We start from the raw sequence: 15,045 nt of genomic DNA on the forward strand, positions 1-15,045 counted from the left end.
GCACATGGAGTTAGATTTGCCCTTCTTTGAGTTGGATTCGGAGATTTGGCTTTGTCAAAACTCTGCGGTGAGGATTTGAGCAAAATTCACTTACGAAGCGATTCACTTCTGCGTCTGGCCCACTTCTCTCTCCAATACACCGAATCTACAAAGTCCAAATGAGAGCCATCATGGGCAATCACTTGTCGCCTCCAGGCCTCCTATCACCACCCCACACTCTGCTCGAGTATTCACCCCCTCACCGCACCAATACTTGGCGCGATTTCGGGTCTTATCGAATTGTGCGTTGCGTTATCATTGGATACAGGTAACATATCGTGAGGGACACCTGTAGCCAGGTATTCACCCTGGCTCGGCAGTAGTATGTTAATCCACCGAGCATGGCGTTAATACTGGTTAATACCCTGACAAACATCAATTAACTGTCTCTGCCAAGGAAGTTTGCAGTACTTAACATGTCTTGGACATTCCATGGCTCACACGAAAAGTGAAACCTGCTTTTAAACTCCAAAAACCTAAGATATTTCTTATTGGAGTGGTTGCTGAAAATACTTTGGGGATTGAGGCTGGGAAATATTTCTCGGCCAAGTATTCCGGCTGCAAAAGACTCTCACCATACTCGTACTCGTACAGTAATGATGGAGCACAGTACCGTACAACACTCGTACTCGTACAGTGCGGCGCGCCACGATCGATCGGACCAGGAGTCGAATTGTCTCAGGGCTCGCTACTCGGGGGTGAAGGAAGTGGGATCCATCCAGACCCCCCCACTCAAGCCTTAAATGCCTCCAAGATTCCCAACAGGTACCGGTAAGTTGAGTAACATGTTTCTCCCTTATCCCCTCTCCCCAACATCTCTCGCCATGAACATTGATGACATAATTCCATTCAGTTGGGATTTCACAGCTAGAGCTCAATACTGCTAGTTCTCTAACCGTGCGTACTCGTACAAGCGCGATTTCCCCCACCGCCTTAGGTCCTTATGACGGGAGTGGGACGTTTGCAGGGAAAAAAGGATCGCCTGGTGCATCATTCCCACGACAGTTAGTCTCAGCACGGCTCCGTTGGTTCTCCGGTACTCATTCTTCACCCAGGCTTCGCTCACACTCACTCACTCACTTTCTGAACGAAATTTGGTGACATCATGGCAACGGTGGTCTGCGTCATTGCTGGGTGGAGGGAGAGGGAGGGAGGGAAACGAACAAACTTCCTCCTCCACATTCCAACCGCTCTTCCCCTCTCTTCACTCTGCCATTACTTCTCCAGGCAATGCATATTAGCAGCTGATTCCCTTTCATCTACTCGAGTATCAGTCCTTCTTCCTTCCTCGCTTCCTATCGTTTGATCGTACTTTGTGCGTTAATCCCTTCTCCGGTGATACCATACTGGTATCAATCCTCGTTCCCGTTGAACCAGGCCATCCTTGCACTTCTCATCCGGGCACCCCCACATCTGTTGATCAACCACCTCACCTCTTTACCATCACCCCCATCATCCTTTTATTCCTGCGAGAACGAACATCATCAATTGTAGTAGTCATGCATCGAACTTATTCAATGCGCCAGTCGCGCGCACCAACCCAATCACAGATTGAGAAACCACCTCCACCACCTAGTAGCACCAAGGTTGGCAGGTTGTTTGGTGGGGGAAATTTTGGTTGGTCTCTCATCCCCTCTCTCGCTGTATCCCATATCAATAGCCATGCGCACTTCTCGGGCTTTCTAATTGTTTCGTTTGATACTCTTTTGTTACTGCTTTGCCGATTTGTTTGACATGCGGTAGCGGGAGAGATCGCGGAATGATCCAAAGTCGCTAACATGATGCTGATTGGAGGTGCTGCAGGTCATAACCTTCGTAAATCTATGGCCGGCGCATAGTACGCTCACCTCCTCTGGTTTTGTTGTTTTATCGGGCTAACCGGTTATACCTGCCGCTCTAGTGGACCGGAATTGGCAAAAAAGCTCTCGCAACTCGTGAAGATGGAGAAGAATCTTATGAGGTCTATGGAGCTCGTTGGCCGTGAGCGCCGTGATGTTGCTCGGCAGCTTTCTATTTGGGGAGAAGAATGTGATGAGGACGTTTCAGATATCACCGACAAGTTGGGCGTGCTCATATTCGAGATCGGAGAGCTTGAGGATCAGTTCATTGATCGCTACGATCAGTATAGGGTTACCATCAAGAGTATCAGGAATATTGAAGCTAGCGTGCAGCCTAGCCGGGATCGTAAGTGCTTGCGATAAAGAGCCAGGACCCGGAAATGTGCTAATTGAACCGGCGTCTGATAGGCAAACAGAAGATCACGGATCAAATTGCCCAGTTGAAATACAAGGATCCGAATTCTCCCAAGATCGTTGTCCTTGAACAGGAATTGGTTCGTGCGGAGGCCGAGTCACTTGTTGCTGAGGCTCAGCTGTCAAATATCACCCGCGAGAAGATCAAGTCTGCGTTCACCTATCAGTTTGATGCGCTCCGCGAACACTCGGAGAAATTGGCATTGATCGCGGGGTACGGGAAACACCTATTGGAACTTATCGATGACACGGCAGTTACTCCCGGTGAAACTCGAGAAGCTTATGACGGCTACGAAGCGAGCAAAAGGTGTGTTTTATGAGTTCACATGATGGGATTGTAGGTTATGCTAATGTCTTGATAGCATCATTCAAGATTGTGAGGATGCTCTCACCAGCTGGGTCGAATCAAAAGCGGCTGTTAAACCACGTTTGTCTGTGCGTGGTTCTCGCCAACGTCGTACTCACGGTCGTGGAACTCGCAGTGGAAATATTGGTGAGCCAGTCTCTTTGACCGACCAGGATAGACCGATGCGTGGTTCAGGCGTATGGGTTCCTGCAGATGAGCATGAACGCCACCGCACCCATGGAGCTCCGGCCCTTAATCGTGCCGATGACGATGACCAGTACGAAGACATTACCGATGATGAAGTAGATCGCGGACACCATCGCGGCAGCCGGAGGCATGAGCGTGACCACGAACATGACCATGGCGCCGACAGGCGCCAATCTCCCCGCAATCGTGATGGTAAGAACGCTGATGGCCTCAACGGCGACGCCCACTCCCGTGACCGTGAGGATGAACGTGGCGCGGTCCCTCAGGATTGACAGACGTCGACTGGGGACGTCGGGAAGGAGACGACGTCCGGGGATATGAACACGGCGACGACGATAGCAACGACACAACCGGTGGTTTTTCCTACAGGATATAATAACAGCATTCATAATACTACATCTTCCATTCTTACACCAGGTAATTACCCTCCAGGAACCTATCCTACTGCACCTGCTACTAGTACCACTACCACCGCGGGCGACTGCAAGGACAACAAGCCAACTGCACCAATAACAACCCCAACTTCATCCACCCAACCCACTAGTATTATGCTCCCCCCAGCCCCAACCCCACCCCGCAACACCACCAACCCCCTCGCAGAAGAACAACAGTCGGGACAGGAATACCGAAGACCAATGCGGACAACCATGCGGGACGACCCCAAATACCAAGAGCAAAAAGAAGATGGCGGCAGAGCACTTCGGGGCGAAGCGGAGAGAGAGCGGGACTTGAGATCTACTGTTGATAAGCAGCACGATAGTGATAGTGCCGGGGGGGATGTTGTGGACGAGAAGGGAGAGAATGCCGGTCTTTTCGGAAGGGTAGCAGAGAAGCTTGGGCATGCTTTGGGGGTTGAGACTTGATTAATGAATAATTGTTATTTTTGCTTTCTTGTTCTCTTGTTTGGTTGTTGTGGTTGGTTAGTTAGGGGTTCTTGGGGTGGTGGGTGGATGGCTGGGGATAATAATGTGGATGTGAAAGTGTATGATGTTCCGACACTCTTTTTTTCACTCTTTTAACACGAACACAATGTGTCCTCCATAATTGAATGTATAACTCTAGTCTTGTTCAAGAGAGCGCGCGCGCACACACTCTCTAAGTTTTGGCGCGATGATTGGGAGCGAGTGATGGAACGTGATCAGCCCCTAACCAACCGTTCTAGCACTTGTACTTCTAGCAAATAATACGATACTACGGCAGATATCCAGCCTTTTTGTAAACCTAACCTACCGGGCAAAAATGCAAACCACTCTTTCAACCGCTCAAGCAATCAATTAAGTTCAATTTATTAACCACCCACCGATCCCACCTAGCTCGATGTAGTAGCATAACGTAGCTGGGTGAAATGTTCACACAATGGAAAGAGAAGAGAAGGGAAAAGAGAAGGCAACTTTTTAAGATATATATATATATATATATATAGACCACCCACACTGTCCACTCACCCACCGGTACAGTATAGCAATAGCCAGACAGATCAACTACGAGCAGATAGAAATACGTGGCTCAGCCACGCTGCACAGAGCTATAAGAATAATAGTGATAATAATACAATCGGTACACACACCATGACAAACAACGTAGGTAAGTGAGTAGGAGGGGTCGCCAGGATAGCGAATGAGGTAAAAAGACAGAAAAGGGAGAGAAGAAGAAGAAAAAAAAGGGGGGGGGCGAATTAAAAGAAAGATAACTACACCCACAGACAAGAAGAACCTGGCTATTAAAAAATCAACAAAAAAGGAAAGGAAAGGAAATCGATCAAGGCACGGTAACCACAGCCAGACAGTCAGTCCGTTACAAACGAGGTAGTAATATCAGTAGTGGTGGTGGTAGCAGTGGTAGGAATATCAGAAGTTTCACCAAATCCCCAGGTCCGGATTTCCGTGATGATGGAAATGATTATGATGAAGCACGTACTCCACCTCCTCGGCATAATCATCATCTTCATCCAACTCCTCTTCATCATCCAAATCCGCTTCATCATCAATGTCAAACTCCCCGTGCCACCCAAACTGTGGATAACCAATTCCGAAAATTCCGTCGTCGTCACCATCGCTGTCATAGCTAAGCTGGCTGCAATCCTGGCACCAGTGCGTATCCTCGTGATCGAACTCCGAGTCTACTCCATCCGGGCTCTGTTCGGGGTCTGGGTTGACGGGGGGTTCTGGAATGGTTTCGCTTGGGGATTGCATTATCCACTTTTGCCACTCGCGGACTTGGGACTGGCGGAGGTGGTGCTCGTGCGCTATTTTACCTTCTGAGAGGTACTTTAGTGAGAGGGTGACTAGGACTGGTTTGTTTGTTGAGCGGAGGTGGCGGAAGATGTCTATCCAGGGCGCCGGGTGGGATTCTTGTGGGTCTGAGTTGGTGAAAACGTTGGCGTGCATGAGCATTGAGACACGGTTATGATCGATAATGTCGCATTTGTGTAAAAATATTTGCGAAAGTGTTTGTTTGTGGATTGTTAGAAAGGTTTTGAAGAGCTTGCGGGGAATGAAAGCGTGTTGGAGGAAGAGTTTAGTGAGGTGTTTCCAATGGTGAACCGTTGGAGTTTTTGTTGGCCCTGAGATTATGGGAGTAAAGTGCACCAGAGAATTTAGCCTAGGGTAGGCGATGGTGCTGAGGGTTAGATGCTTAAGATCCTCTGAAGCACGAAGCAGCCGGCCGACGGGGTAGAGCCAACTTGGGGTTGTGCCATCATGAAGGGACTGCGCCATTGTCATGGAGAAGTTGGCTTCTCGGATGGCTCTCATCCCGACTGATGCCTTGTCAAGGAAGTCACCGGAAAGAAAGAGGCAGTCTGCAATGAGACCCTGTATAGAAATAGTGGTGATAGGTTTTAACCCAGCGGTGGACTCGGCACGGAGGGTAAGGCCTTTGAGGAAGGCGCGAAAGACAAGTGGCCCCCAATTGCTACTGCCGCTATGGCTAGTGGTAATGTCCAAGTTGGGCAGTATGTCAGAGAGGGTCTGGGCAGGGTGGACGGTGATGCCAACGGTTTGGAGATTCGGGAAAGATTCGGAGAGAAGCTTTACATGAACCCTCTCAATATCCCCCGAAATTTGGAAGTTCAGGATTCGGGTGAGGCGAGAAATTAGTTGACGGCATGGTTCGGTGTGCGCCGACATGGTTTCCGCATACAATTCTTTGGGTAGGGAAATAACCTTCAAGTAGTCTTTCATGTTGGAGGCTGTTACTCTGTCATTACGCATGTCAAGTGAAATTGAGGTGGGGATGGAAAGGGGTGAAGTACGTGTAATGATAGGAGGCTCGCTGAAGTGGAAAATATACGACTTCAACAAGGGAGCAAGATTTGCGCGTCCGGAAATGTTGGATAGACGATCTAGGGTGCATTCATCGTCGGTGATGCAAAGACTGGCGAATGCGTGTGGCGCAATAATATCACTGAAAGTACGACAGACAAGGCGCAATCTCAAGTAGGATCCCTTGGCCGATGAACCGGTAGCGGGGTGATTCTCCGGCTTGAGGATATTGTGAAGAATTTCTGGCGGGAGGGTATCCATGGTCGGATATTTGTGACGATGAGGCTAGAGGTTTGTTGAACACTCGTGATAATGAACCCGGAGGGCGTGTGGTTGGGTGAGGGAATGGAAGAGAAGGAAGAAGAGAGGGGGAGGGTGAGACGGAAGAAGGGATGGAATGGAAACGGGGAAGATAGAGGGAGAAGAGGAGGAAGAGGAGGGTAGGTTGATGGAAGGGAGGGTTGGTTGCTTGCTACCCTAGCTTCAGTGAGCTAGATCATGACTTGGGGTCAACCGACCGCACTGTAGCAGGGGACCCCCGAAGGGTGAAGCGCAAGCCTTGGGGAGAAGATGGAAGAGGAGAGGGTATGATACCAATATGAGAAGGGGACGATATATCAAAGAGTGGAGTAGAATGAATGATAGGGACAAGAAATAGGCTTGAGAAGGGTATATCTCTCAATGGTGAACGGTACAAGGTCCAGAAAACCTAGTTGCCCGGTTGATAAGACGCGCCAAGTCTCGCTTGCATGAAGGGATTAAGGACTGCCGCCTAATCAGATTGATCTAGGATAACGATTACTCGAGTACCGTACTCGTAGAGGGAATGGAGGAGCAATAAATCTTGTGTGATAATTATCGTAATATTATCATACTGTTATGACTCAGTGGATCGAAAGATTATTTATCATTATCAATGGCTTCGAAAGTGATTACTCGAGTATATTATAACCGCTAATTTAAACGCTCCTCCCCCCATTCCCCTTCCCCAACCCATCTGACCACCTTTAACCAACTCATCTCGCCTATTCGGATTCGTTCCCCAATCCTCCTCGCCGTCCCTCCACCCAAGGGACCTTCTCGACAGAACCCCCACAGGGAAAACCTCGCCCTCCGTTGTTCTTCATCCAGCACGCCAGGAGGCTGTCCGGAACGAAAGAAAAGATGGCCACCGCAAAACGTCTCTGCATAGGAGTGGCTTGTGCTAACCCCATATCTACTCTCCAGTGCCCAACATGTCTGAAACTTGGCAAAGAGTCCTTCTTCTGCTCGCAGGACTGTTTCAAGACCAGCTGGGTAACTCTTTCCTCCTTTCCTTTCGCGTTCGCTTTGGGGGCTCTCCCCGTGTGCCCGTTACTCACCTCTTAACCGAAGGGACGTACGGGATGGGGAATAGCTGAGGACAAGATACCCGCTAACACCTCTAAAGTCTGAGCACAAAATTATTCATAAACAGTCGGCCCGTAAGAATCCTATCCCTCTCCAATCTTTAAAAGACCTAACCAAGCCAACACCTCTCCCGACCGACCCAGAAACCGGAATTTACGACCCATTTCCCAACTTTCCTTATACCGGCGGCATACGTCCTGCATATCCACTCTCCCCGACAAGAAGACTTCCCCCGAGCATCAGGCGTCCGGACTATTCCGAGGATGGAGTTCCCAAGTCTGAGCAGGCCAGGGGAGGTCCTAAAAACATCGCCATCTTGAGTGCAGAGGAGATTGGAGGCATGAGAAAGGTTTGCAGACTGGCTAGGGAGGTTCTCGATATTTGTGCTGCGGCGGTTAGGCCTGGTATTACCACGGATGAGCTGGATGAGATTGCGCATAAGGCTTGCATTGAGCGTGATGTTCTACTCCCCCGTGCCTAAATATTTGGTCCCTTATTAATTTTCCCCTTCCTGCATAGTCGTACCCATCCCCGTTGAACTATGTAAACTTCCCCAAGTCTATATGCACTTCCATCAACGAGGTTATTTGCCACGGCATTCCAGATCAGAGAAAACTGGTAGACGGCGACATCATAAACCTTGACATAACTCTCTATCACGGTGGCTTCCACGGCGATTTGAACGAGACATACTACGTTGGTGACAAGGCAAAAGCAAATCCTGACACCGTACGAGTAGTCGAGACCTCAAGAGACTGTCTAGACGAGGCCATCAAACTCGTTAAGCCCGGCATGCTTTTCCGTGACCCCGGGAACGTCATTGAGAAACTCGCGAAGCAGAGAAATTGCAGCGTCGTTAGAACTTACATTGGTCACGTGCGTGAACTAATTCCTACCACAGTATGCCTGGCGTACCGTACTGACTCCAAAATGACCAGGGTATCAACCAGCTCTTCCATTGCAATCCCAACGTACCCCATTATGCAAAGAATAAGGCCGTAGGTGTAGCAAAGCCAGGCATGTGCTTTACCATCGAGCCGATGATCAACCTGGGCACGTATAAGGATACCACTTGGCCAGACAAGTGGACCAGTACCACCAGCGACGGCAAGATGAGTGCCCAGTTCGAGCATACGCTCTTGGTGACGGAGGGGGGTGTAGAGGTCTTGACTGCCAGATTTCCTGATTCCCCCGGTGGGAGGATGCCCATTCCCGGGATTGATAGGAACGGAGAGGGTGGAAAGAAACAGATATGAGAGGCGAAGAAGGGGGGGGGGGGATTTAGATCATATCCTGAATGCTATCTGGAGATTTATTCGTATCACAGTAAATAGATCTATTCGGCTACGGTACCGTAGTTGGACATGCAGTTTTTATCAGATTCCACGATTCGTGGAAGACCATTCAGCACAGGTAAAAAAAAAAGAGCCGGCAAAAGGCTACACGGCACAGCGATGCTAATGAAAGTGTATGATATCCCTGTCAAGGTATGATATGATAGGGTACCGTACTGGTATTCCACATCGGATGGAAGACCTGTTCTAATCGATATCCTCCTCCCCACTACTGGTACTCCTCCCATCCGACCCTTCCTCTTCCCCCTCCACCAGGTCAAACTCAACAACCAGATAAACCTCCCCACTCGCTCTATTCCTCAACAAGAACCTCAGGGGCTGCCCATCCCAATACTTCAAGATGTCCACCCTGAATCCGGGCAACACGACCCTAAACTCGGCGAGATCCAACCAGGGACCCGAGAATTCCATCTCGTACACTTTCCCCGGCTCAAACACCCACTCTTTCCTCCTACGCTCCGTCAGGAAGTGCTTCCTGCGCGCTTTCGCCGTGAGGCCCATTCCATTATCCTCCACCAACCCGCCGACTTCCTCCCCTCCTCCGCCTCCCTTTTTCTCGGGGCAAGGCGGAGAGCTGGGGGAAGAGGTGGAGATGGCGGACATGGACGCCAGAGCGGGCCCAAATATCCACGGCTCATCCGCATACACGTCCGCGTCGAGACTCGGATCAATCCACCTCGCAGCGGAGAACAGCAGCGGGAAGGCCATTGGCAGCGAGTCACGAATGGGGTGGCTGAAGTGGTTGCCCCACACGAGCGCGTCGCCGGAGATGGGAGTCTTGGGGACGAGGGTTATGCACAGGGCGTAGAGGTCGCTGGCATGGTTCTTGTGGGCAAAGTAGGGGGATGTAGCTGGCGATTGGGGGGATGAGGAGGCGGTGCGGAGGTTCTTTATGTGCAGGGCCAGGTGGACCGTCGCATTTTGCGTCGATACGCTAGTCTTCTCCAGGGTGTTGACGGGGACGGGGGTTAACCTGCCGATGGCCGGACCGGCGGAGGTGCGGAGGCGGTAGGGGTGTGGCATTTATTTATTTATTTATTTATTTATTTATTTTTTGTTGTGTGATGTATTGGCGCCTGCGCAAATGGTGTCGTGGGTGAGTAGGGTAGTAGGTAGGTATGATGTGAATATGAATACTTGTATGTGGGTGAGTACGGTGGGCGAGAGAGAAATACCGGTACTCGAGTATGGTAGGGATAGGAGATGCTACAGTACAGTACAGTACAGTACTTAGAGTATCATAAAAGGTGGTTCGACCTCCCCTGTTGAAAAACGTTGATGCATATTTTTTTCTTTTTCCCCCCCGAATTCTATTTCTCACACAACGTCATACAAGGTAACTATAAATCTGAAACCTGGCGCTCAAAAAGGGGGGGGGGGCTGAATTCCTACAATAGACTAAGTTACCGTACTGTACTGTACATTGTACTCGAGTAGTCTACAGTACTCGAGTATCATACCGGTATGGTGAAAAAAGCTGCGTAATTTCTATAAACAAAGCATGTGCTATCATAGTCAAAAGGTTTTTTTTTTTTACCGCGCTTACGTACTCGCAGTTATCATACTTACCGTTACTATCTATCATACCTATTCCCAAGATACCGCAAGTACCGGTGCGAGTATCATAGAAGCTGTGATATGATATTTCAAGTAAACTATGGCAGATCGTACTGCACGAGTATGATACCGTGAGTTATTCCAGCTCGGTGGTTTCCACTGCAGACTACAAGTACCGTACGTATACTCTACTCTATCTATCCTCTCTCTCGAGAGAGAGAGGGAAAACAAAACGCCCCCATGAGCTCGGAACCTTTCGCCGCCGTTTTTTCTTCCAAGCCGTGACGTCGCTCCGTGATGTCACATCCCCAACCGCTACCGTAGACTAAGACCAACTTGCCCATCTTTGCGCAAGCGTTAGGAGTCGACAAAAGAGTGGGTAATTATCATACCCTATACTCGAGTACGGTAGTCTATCGGTATCACGCAGTGCAGCAACCCAATCCCCTTCAAATTCAAATCCAATAGGAGAGTTTGTCATGACTTGCAAAGCGTGAGTAAATTTGTCTCAATGGGTGGGTGGATAGTATGTTCTTCATAAGATGGTCTATCGTACCCGGGTATAGGAGAAGCCAGGGGGGGGGGAGGGCTCGACTATATATACGAGTACAGTACAAGGACGGTTACTCGTACATTATAAAGACCCACTCACTCACTCCATGTCTCTCGTATCAAGACCACATCCCCCTGGTCGTGATCGATTGATTGGTTGATTGGTTGATTGATTGCGTGGCCACCCATCCACGAGTCCTACAGTACCGGTAGTTGCCCCAATCGAGGGCGGCAGGGTCCGCAGTGTTTTCCAATGTGCGCGGCTAAGTAGGGCTTGCATGAATAGTTACTTGTATAGTAGTACGGTAGTCTAATTGTCGATGGATGGACGGACGTCTATCTTAGAATTTTTATTCGCTGGGGCTAACTTACAGTTTCAACGTTGAAGAACGGTGCCTACCCTTCCCGCTTGCTTCATGCAGCCGCGGCATTACGGCTCGACTTTTGCCCATCTCGGTCCGCACGGCACTGTTACCGCCTCGCTTGAATGGGCATTCTTTGGGGGGGTGGACGTTTCTGGTCACCCCAGAACTGATACCAAATATAATACGTCCCCGGGAAATTGACGTGAATAGTAGGGGAGTCCGGGGAAGGGGGAAAGGGTGAGAGTCTGGATCAATTTAACCGACAGATAAAACACTCCATCTCTCATACTCTGAACCAAAACAAGGTACCGGCAAACCTCATAGGTGGCAGCGGGTTGAATGTGTTGAATTCCTTTTAGTTTTGTTGCTGGTGTGGACGGGGGGAAGTTATGCAAACTCCTCTTCACAAAAGTTCTTGTATCCTACTATACTCGTCCAGCGTTCACCTATGATATAACCACAACTCTATCTCCCCCAAGACTACCATGCAACGGCAACGTATCATAAATATCCCCAACCGGCGAGCGATTAGATAACTCTCATTGATAAGTACTGCGGTCATAGACACAAAAGAATGCACAAGAAAAATCATCGCTCCCCCGGCCAACTTCTTCCACCTTTCCACAGCTCCCTGTTCCCACAAGTCTTTACTTCCCTTCGCTTCCTCGTACCAGGGTATTGGCCTTGACCGACAACACCTTCCCCTATATTGGGAGAACGAAAATCAAACAAGTCCACTATCGCAGCCCGGTCGAAACACCATCCACACCAATACATAAAATAATCTCCATAGCGCTCAAGCGCATTCGGAACTGTAAATCGTCCACTGCCCTTTCCCTTTCTTGGCGCCCTATCAAATCCATGAGAGTGGACTTGCTGTGATCTTCCTAAGCAAACCTTCCTTTGTCCAAAGCACCAATTAACCCCCCCCCCATGGCCAGTATCACTTCCCGTGTAATCCTCTCGCGTGAAACTGCGGTTTGCGTGACTTATTGCGGGCCAATTTAAATCCATCTGACTTCATTGAAGCCGGGTGCTCACTATATAGGGAAACACTGGTATCCCCTGATTGAAACTAAACAAAAAATGTTCTTGAAGCACTGGATAGGAGCGAATTTAGACTTGATAGAGCCTTTGCGCTGGGTGAAGTTATCAAAGCACCACTCGTTCAGCAGGCCATCGTGTGCAATTACTCCCATGGGACAACAAAAACGGATACATAGGATTGTGAGGCATTCTAGACGTGGAGAGGGTGCCGGTAGCCTTGGTGGGAGGTGTGGGCTTTCCAGGAGCCGAGTCTCCCAGAGGTTGAAAGTGAAAACAACCACTGGAAAGAAAAGGGCTAACACGGGATGTGAGTTTAAATGAAGACAAATAAGTTCAATAGAGTAGGGTATCCGTACCTTTGGACCTCCCAGCCAATCCTTGGTATGATGTCATGCAGTGGAAACTTATACCGTGCAGTGATCCCAAGCGGCCAGTCTGGCCATAGTTTTGAAAAGCCTGGGTCAGTCCGGCAGAAATTATTCACAGGTGCCAAAGCCCGGCGGTTCCCAGGCAACTGCGATGCCAAGTCTTGCAGCAACCCAAGTCAAAACCGCCAGGTGCCTAGATAAAGCTGCCAGATGTCCAGGCCAGGCCGAAAAGCCGCTTTCCGGTAAGGTGGTCAGGTGGTCAGGCCGTCCCGGAAATATCCTGGGCCAGTCCATTCGTACCCAAAGCCGGACGGACTGGCCGCTTGGGTTCACTGCTTATAAGTGCTTTCATCAGCAAGCACAAGACCTATACATATGTTAGCCTAATCACTATGCTCCTATAACTCTTCCCGCCTACATTACTATACGGGTAGGTTAATCACATCTAAGCATCCAAATGCCGAAAGATCCCGGACGACCCCCAACGTGGTGTTGGTGATCCCTAAAAGTGGAGCTCATCAGAAAAAGTTGGTGCAGACCGAGCTTGCTGGCAAGGGCTCTGAACCTTCTCGAAGAGAGATCAGCATGAGAGAGGTATCCCCATACTAACACAAATTATCTAAAAAAAATGTATATGTGAAATGATCCGATAGTTAATTCGAAGTTAGATAAGTTGTGCAGAGAATTGGTCCGATCCAGATTGCCTCAGCGAAATGTTCTTTGGGGAAAGGGGAGTGGTGGTTTAACTTGGGGAAACAGCTGTTATATAGGAATTTTCCCCTCCCGCTCCTCTCCCGAAAATTCCAACAAACATGGAGTGGAAGCATACGCAATCCCCTATGTCCAGCATATAGGACGCAACTCCACAACACACCCGCAGGACACAGATCACAGTGAATGAAGGAGACTGAATTTATTTTTATTTTTAGGAAAGAATGGTGAATAAGAAGCATCCACCTCCGCCAGCTAAGGACACAACCTGGGAGATATATATCCCCGCGCAACTCAACTCTCGAGACTCAACGAACCCTAAAGAAACACACCATACTATCATAACAAATCATGATCCTCTGTGATCTCAAGTAATTTAGAATCACCCTGATACTACACGATCCCTAAAGCTTATGCCCTATGCAAACTCAGATATGCCGAATGACATGGCGTGAAAGAAACCTCACGAAACATAATACCCAATACCCGATACCTAACGGTACCGGTAACGGGCATCGACATACCCAAAGACCGCACACCACAAAACCACAAAACAACTCCATCCATAACCGCAAACCACCGAATCACATATCGGCATATCCACATGCACCGTTATCATAGGCAATCCAACATAATAGGGCAGCTAGATGGCTAACACTCGTATTCTGAGACCAAGCTTCATCACTCACCACCAATCATGTTTCCCAAGCCTGATCGGAGAATAGATTCTGTGGTTAGTGGACTGACCCATCCGAGAGCTTGCATCAAGGGCTTGACTCCTAACGGTATGGTAACGTTTTAGATTTTTGCATGCAGAGGTTTACCCCATGTAAGACTCCGGTTGCGAGCACAAATAGCACGGCTGTTGGGCAATCGGCGGGGCTGAAGTAGGCTCCGACTCTCCAGCAAGAAGTGAATTGAGTTGCAAGTGTCAATCTGATCAGACTTCAATTTTCAGCTGGAGTTTCACCCATTCTTTTGCACTTGAAAAACAGGTTTACCCCCACCTGGGCGGAATGGTTCTGGCACTCGCAGGGTGCAATATCATGTGAACCATATAGTCTTCTGCCCAGAGACCACGCCCTCGATACATAATGTATTGAGCCCACTTGGATACAAATGAGGTATTTCGGGTTACTCACCCACCGCAAGAAGCCATGAGGATGAAAGAGAGAGGTAGACGGGACTACAGAACCTTACCCAAGGCAAATTTCCACTCCCGTCCTTACACGGTCCAATTTACTGTTATCGTGCCGGTATTCCATCTGAGGTGGATAAACATTGTCCGGGTGCCATAAGAAAATTGGGAGATGAGTCAGCAAGTTACATATTTGTACAACCTCGCTCAAGTCTAATTTTGAGTGATCACGGTGCTTCCGGTTTGACCTTAATATCATACCATGAATGTTCCGAGACCCCATTATCATTAGGTTAAGGTCTCTAGGCACTGTTTTCGCAGAGACTCCCCCATCCGCGCATTCTTCTCCGAAACTGTTTGTTAATATGTTCCACTATCTTAAAACAAGTTTATAGACGTCGAAGGTGCAGATCCCCGGCAGGTCCATAGGATTTCACCAGATTAGTTGCTTTTGAT

The 15,045-nt window shown here is 49.1% G+C and overlaps 5 protein-coding genes; 3 read left to right on the forward strand and 2 right to left on the reverse strand.

The window, feature by feature from the left end:
* Positions 1 to 496: 496 nt before the first annotated feature.
* On the forward strand, positions 497 to 3,903 carry GSTUM_00011292001 (uncharacterized protein). XM_002841830.2 has 6 exons: positions 497 to 810; positions 893 to 1,656; positions 1,843 to 1,876; positions 1,940 to 2,223; positions 2,286 to 2,598; positions 2,654 to 3,903. Exons 2-6 carry the CDS (start codon positions 1,539 to 1,541, stop codon positions 3,114 to 3,116), a joined length of 1,212 nt encoding a protein of 403 aa, XP_002841876.1. The 5' UTR covers positions 497 to 810; positions 893 to 1,538; the 3' UTR covers positions 3,117 to 3,903.
* On the reverse strand, positions 3,903 to 6,627 carry GSTUM_00011293001 (uncharacterized protein; the record flags this gene model as incomplete). XM_002841831.2 has 3 exons in its annotated part: positions 6,098 to 6,627; positions 4,868 to 6,034; positions 3,903 to 3,937 (listed from the first exon to the last, which is right to left on the reverse strand). The coding sequence occupies exons 1-3, from the start codon at positions 6,366 to 6,368 to the stop codon at positions 3,903 to 3,905; spliced, it is 1,473 nt and encodes a 490-aa protein (XP_002841877.1). The 5' UTR covers positions 6,369 to 6,627.
* A 474-nt stretch (positions 6,628 to 7,101) lies between these two features.
* Positions 7,102 to 7,816, forward strand: GSTUM_00011294001 (uncharacterized protein; the record flags this gene model as incomplete). XM_002841832.2 has 4 exons in its annotated part: positions 7,102 to 7,403; positions 7,537 to 7,570; positions 7,640 to 7,764; positions 7,793 to 7,816. Exons 1-4 carry the CDS (start codon positions 7,272 to 7,274, stop codon positions 7,814 to 7,816), a joined length of 315 nt encoding a protein of 104 aa, XP_002841878.1. The 5' UTR covers positions 7,102 to 7,271.
* A 20-nt stretch (positions 7,817 to 7,836) lies between these two features.
* GSTUM_00011295001 (uncharacterized protein) lies at positions 7,837 to 8,865 on the forward strand (the record flags this gene model as incomplete). XM_002841833.2 has 3 exons in its annotated part: positions 7,837 to 7,956; positions 8,016 to 8,372; positions 8,435 to 8,865. The coding sequence occupies 3 exons, from the start codon at positions 7,837 to 7,839 to the stop codon at positions 8,750 to 8,752; spliced, it is 795 nt and encodes a 264-aa protein (XP_002841879.1). The 3' UTR covers positions 8,753 to 8,865.
* Positions 8,866 to 9,037: 172 nt separating this feature from the next.
* Positions 9,038 to 9,758, reverse strand: GSTUM_00011296001 (uncharacterized protein; the record flags this gene model as incomplete). XM_002841834.2 has 1 exon in its annotated part: positions 9,038 to 9,758. The coding sequence occupies exon 1, from the start codon at positions 9,557 to 9,559 to the stop codon at positions 9,038 to 9,040; it is 522 nt and encodes a 173-aa protein (XP_002841880.1). The 5' UTR covers positions 9,560 to 9,758.
* Between the last annotated feature and the right edge of the window lie 5,287 nt (positions 9,759 to 15,045).

This window comes from Tuber melanosporum, assembly GCF_000151645.1.
Source record: "Tuber melanosporum whole genome shotgun sequence assembly, scaffold_81, strain Mel28".
Lineage (NCBI taxonomy): Eukaryota > Fungi > Ascomycota > Pezizomycetes > Pezizales > Tuberaceae > Tuber > Tuber melanosporum.

Excerpts from the sequence above, each read along its gene's own strand:
- GSTUM_00011292001 (XM_002841830.2), top strand. The coding sequence starts at position 1,539 with ATGCATCGAACTTATTCAATGCGCCAGTCGCGCGCACCAACCCAATCA. Across the intron at positions 1,657-1,842 it reads GTTTGGTGGGGGAAATTTTG|GTCATAACCTTCGTAAATCT; the intron begins GTTGGTCTCTCA and ends GAGGTGCTGCAG. Across the intron at positions 1,877-1,939 it reads AAATCTATGGCCGGCGCATA|TGGACCGGAATTGGCAAAAA; the intron begins GTACGCTCACCT and ends CTGCCGCTCTAG.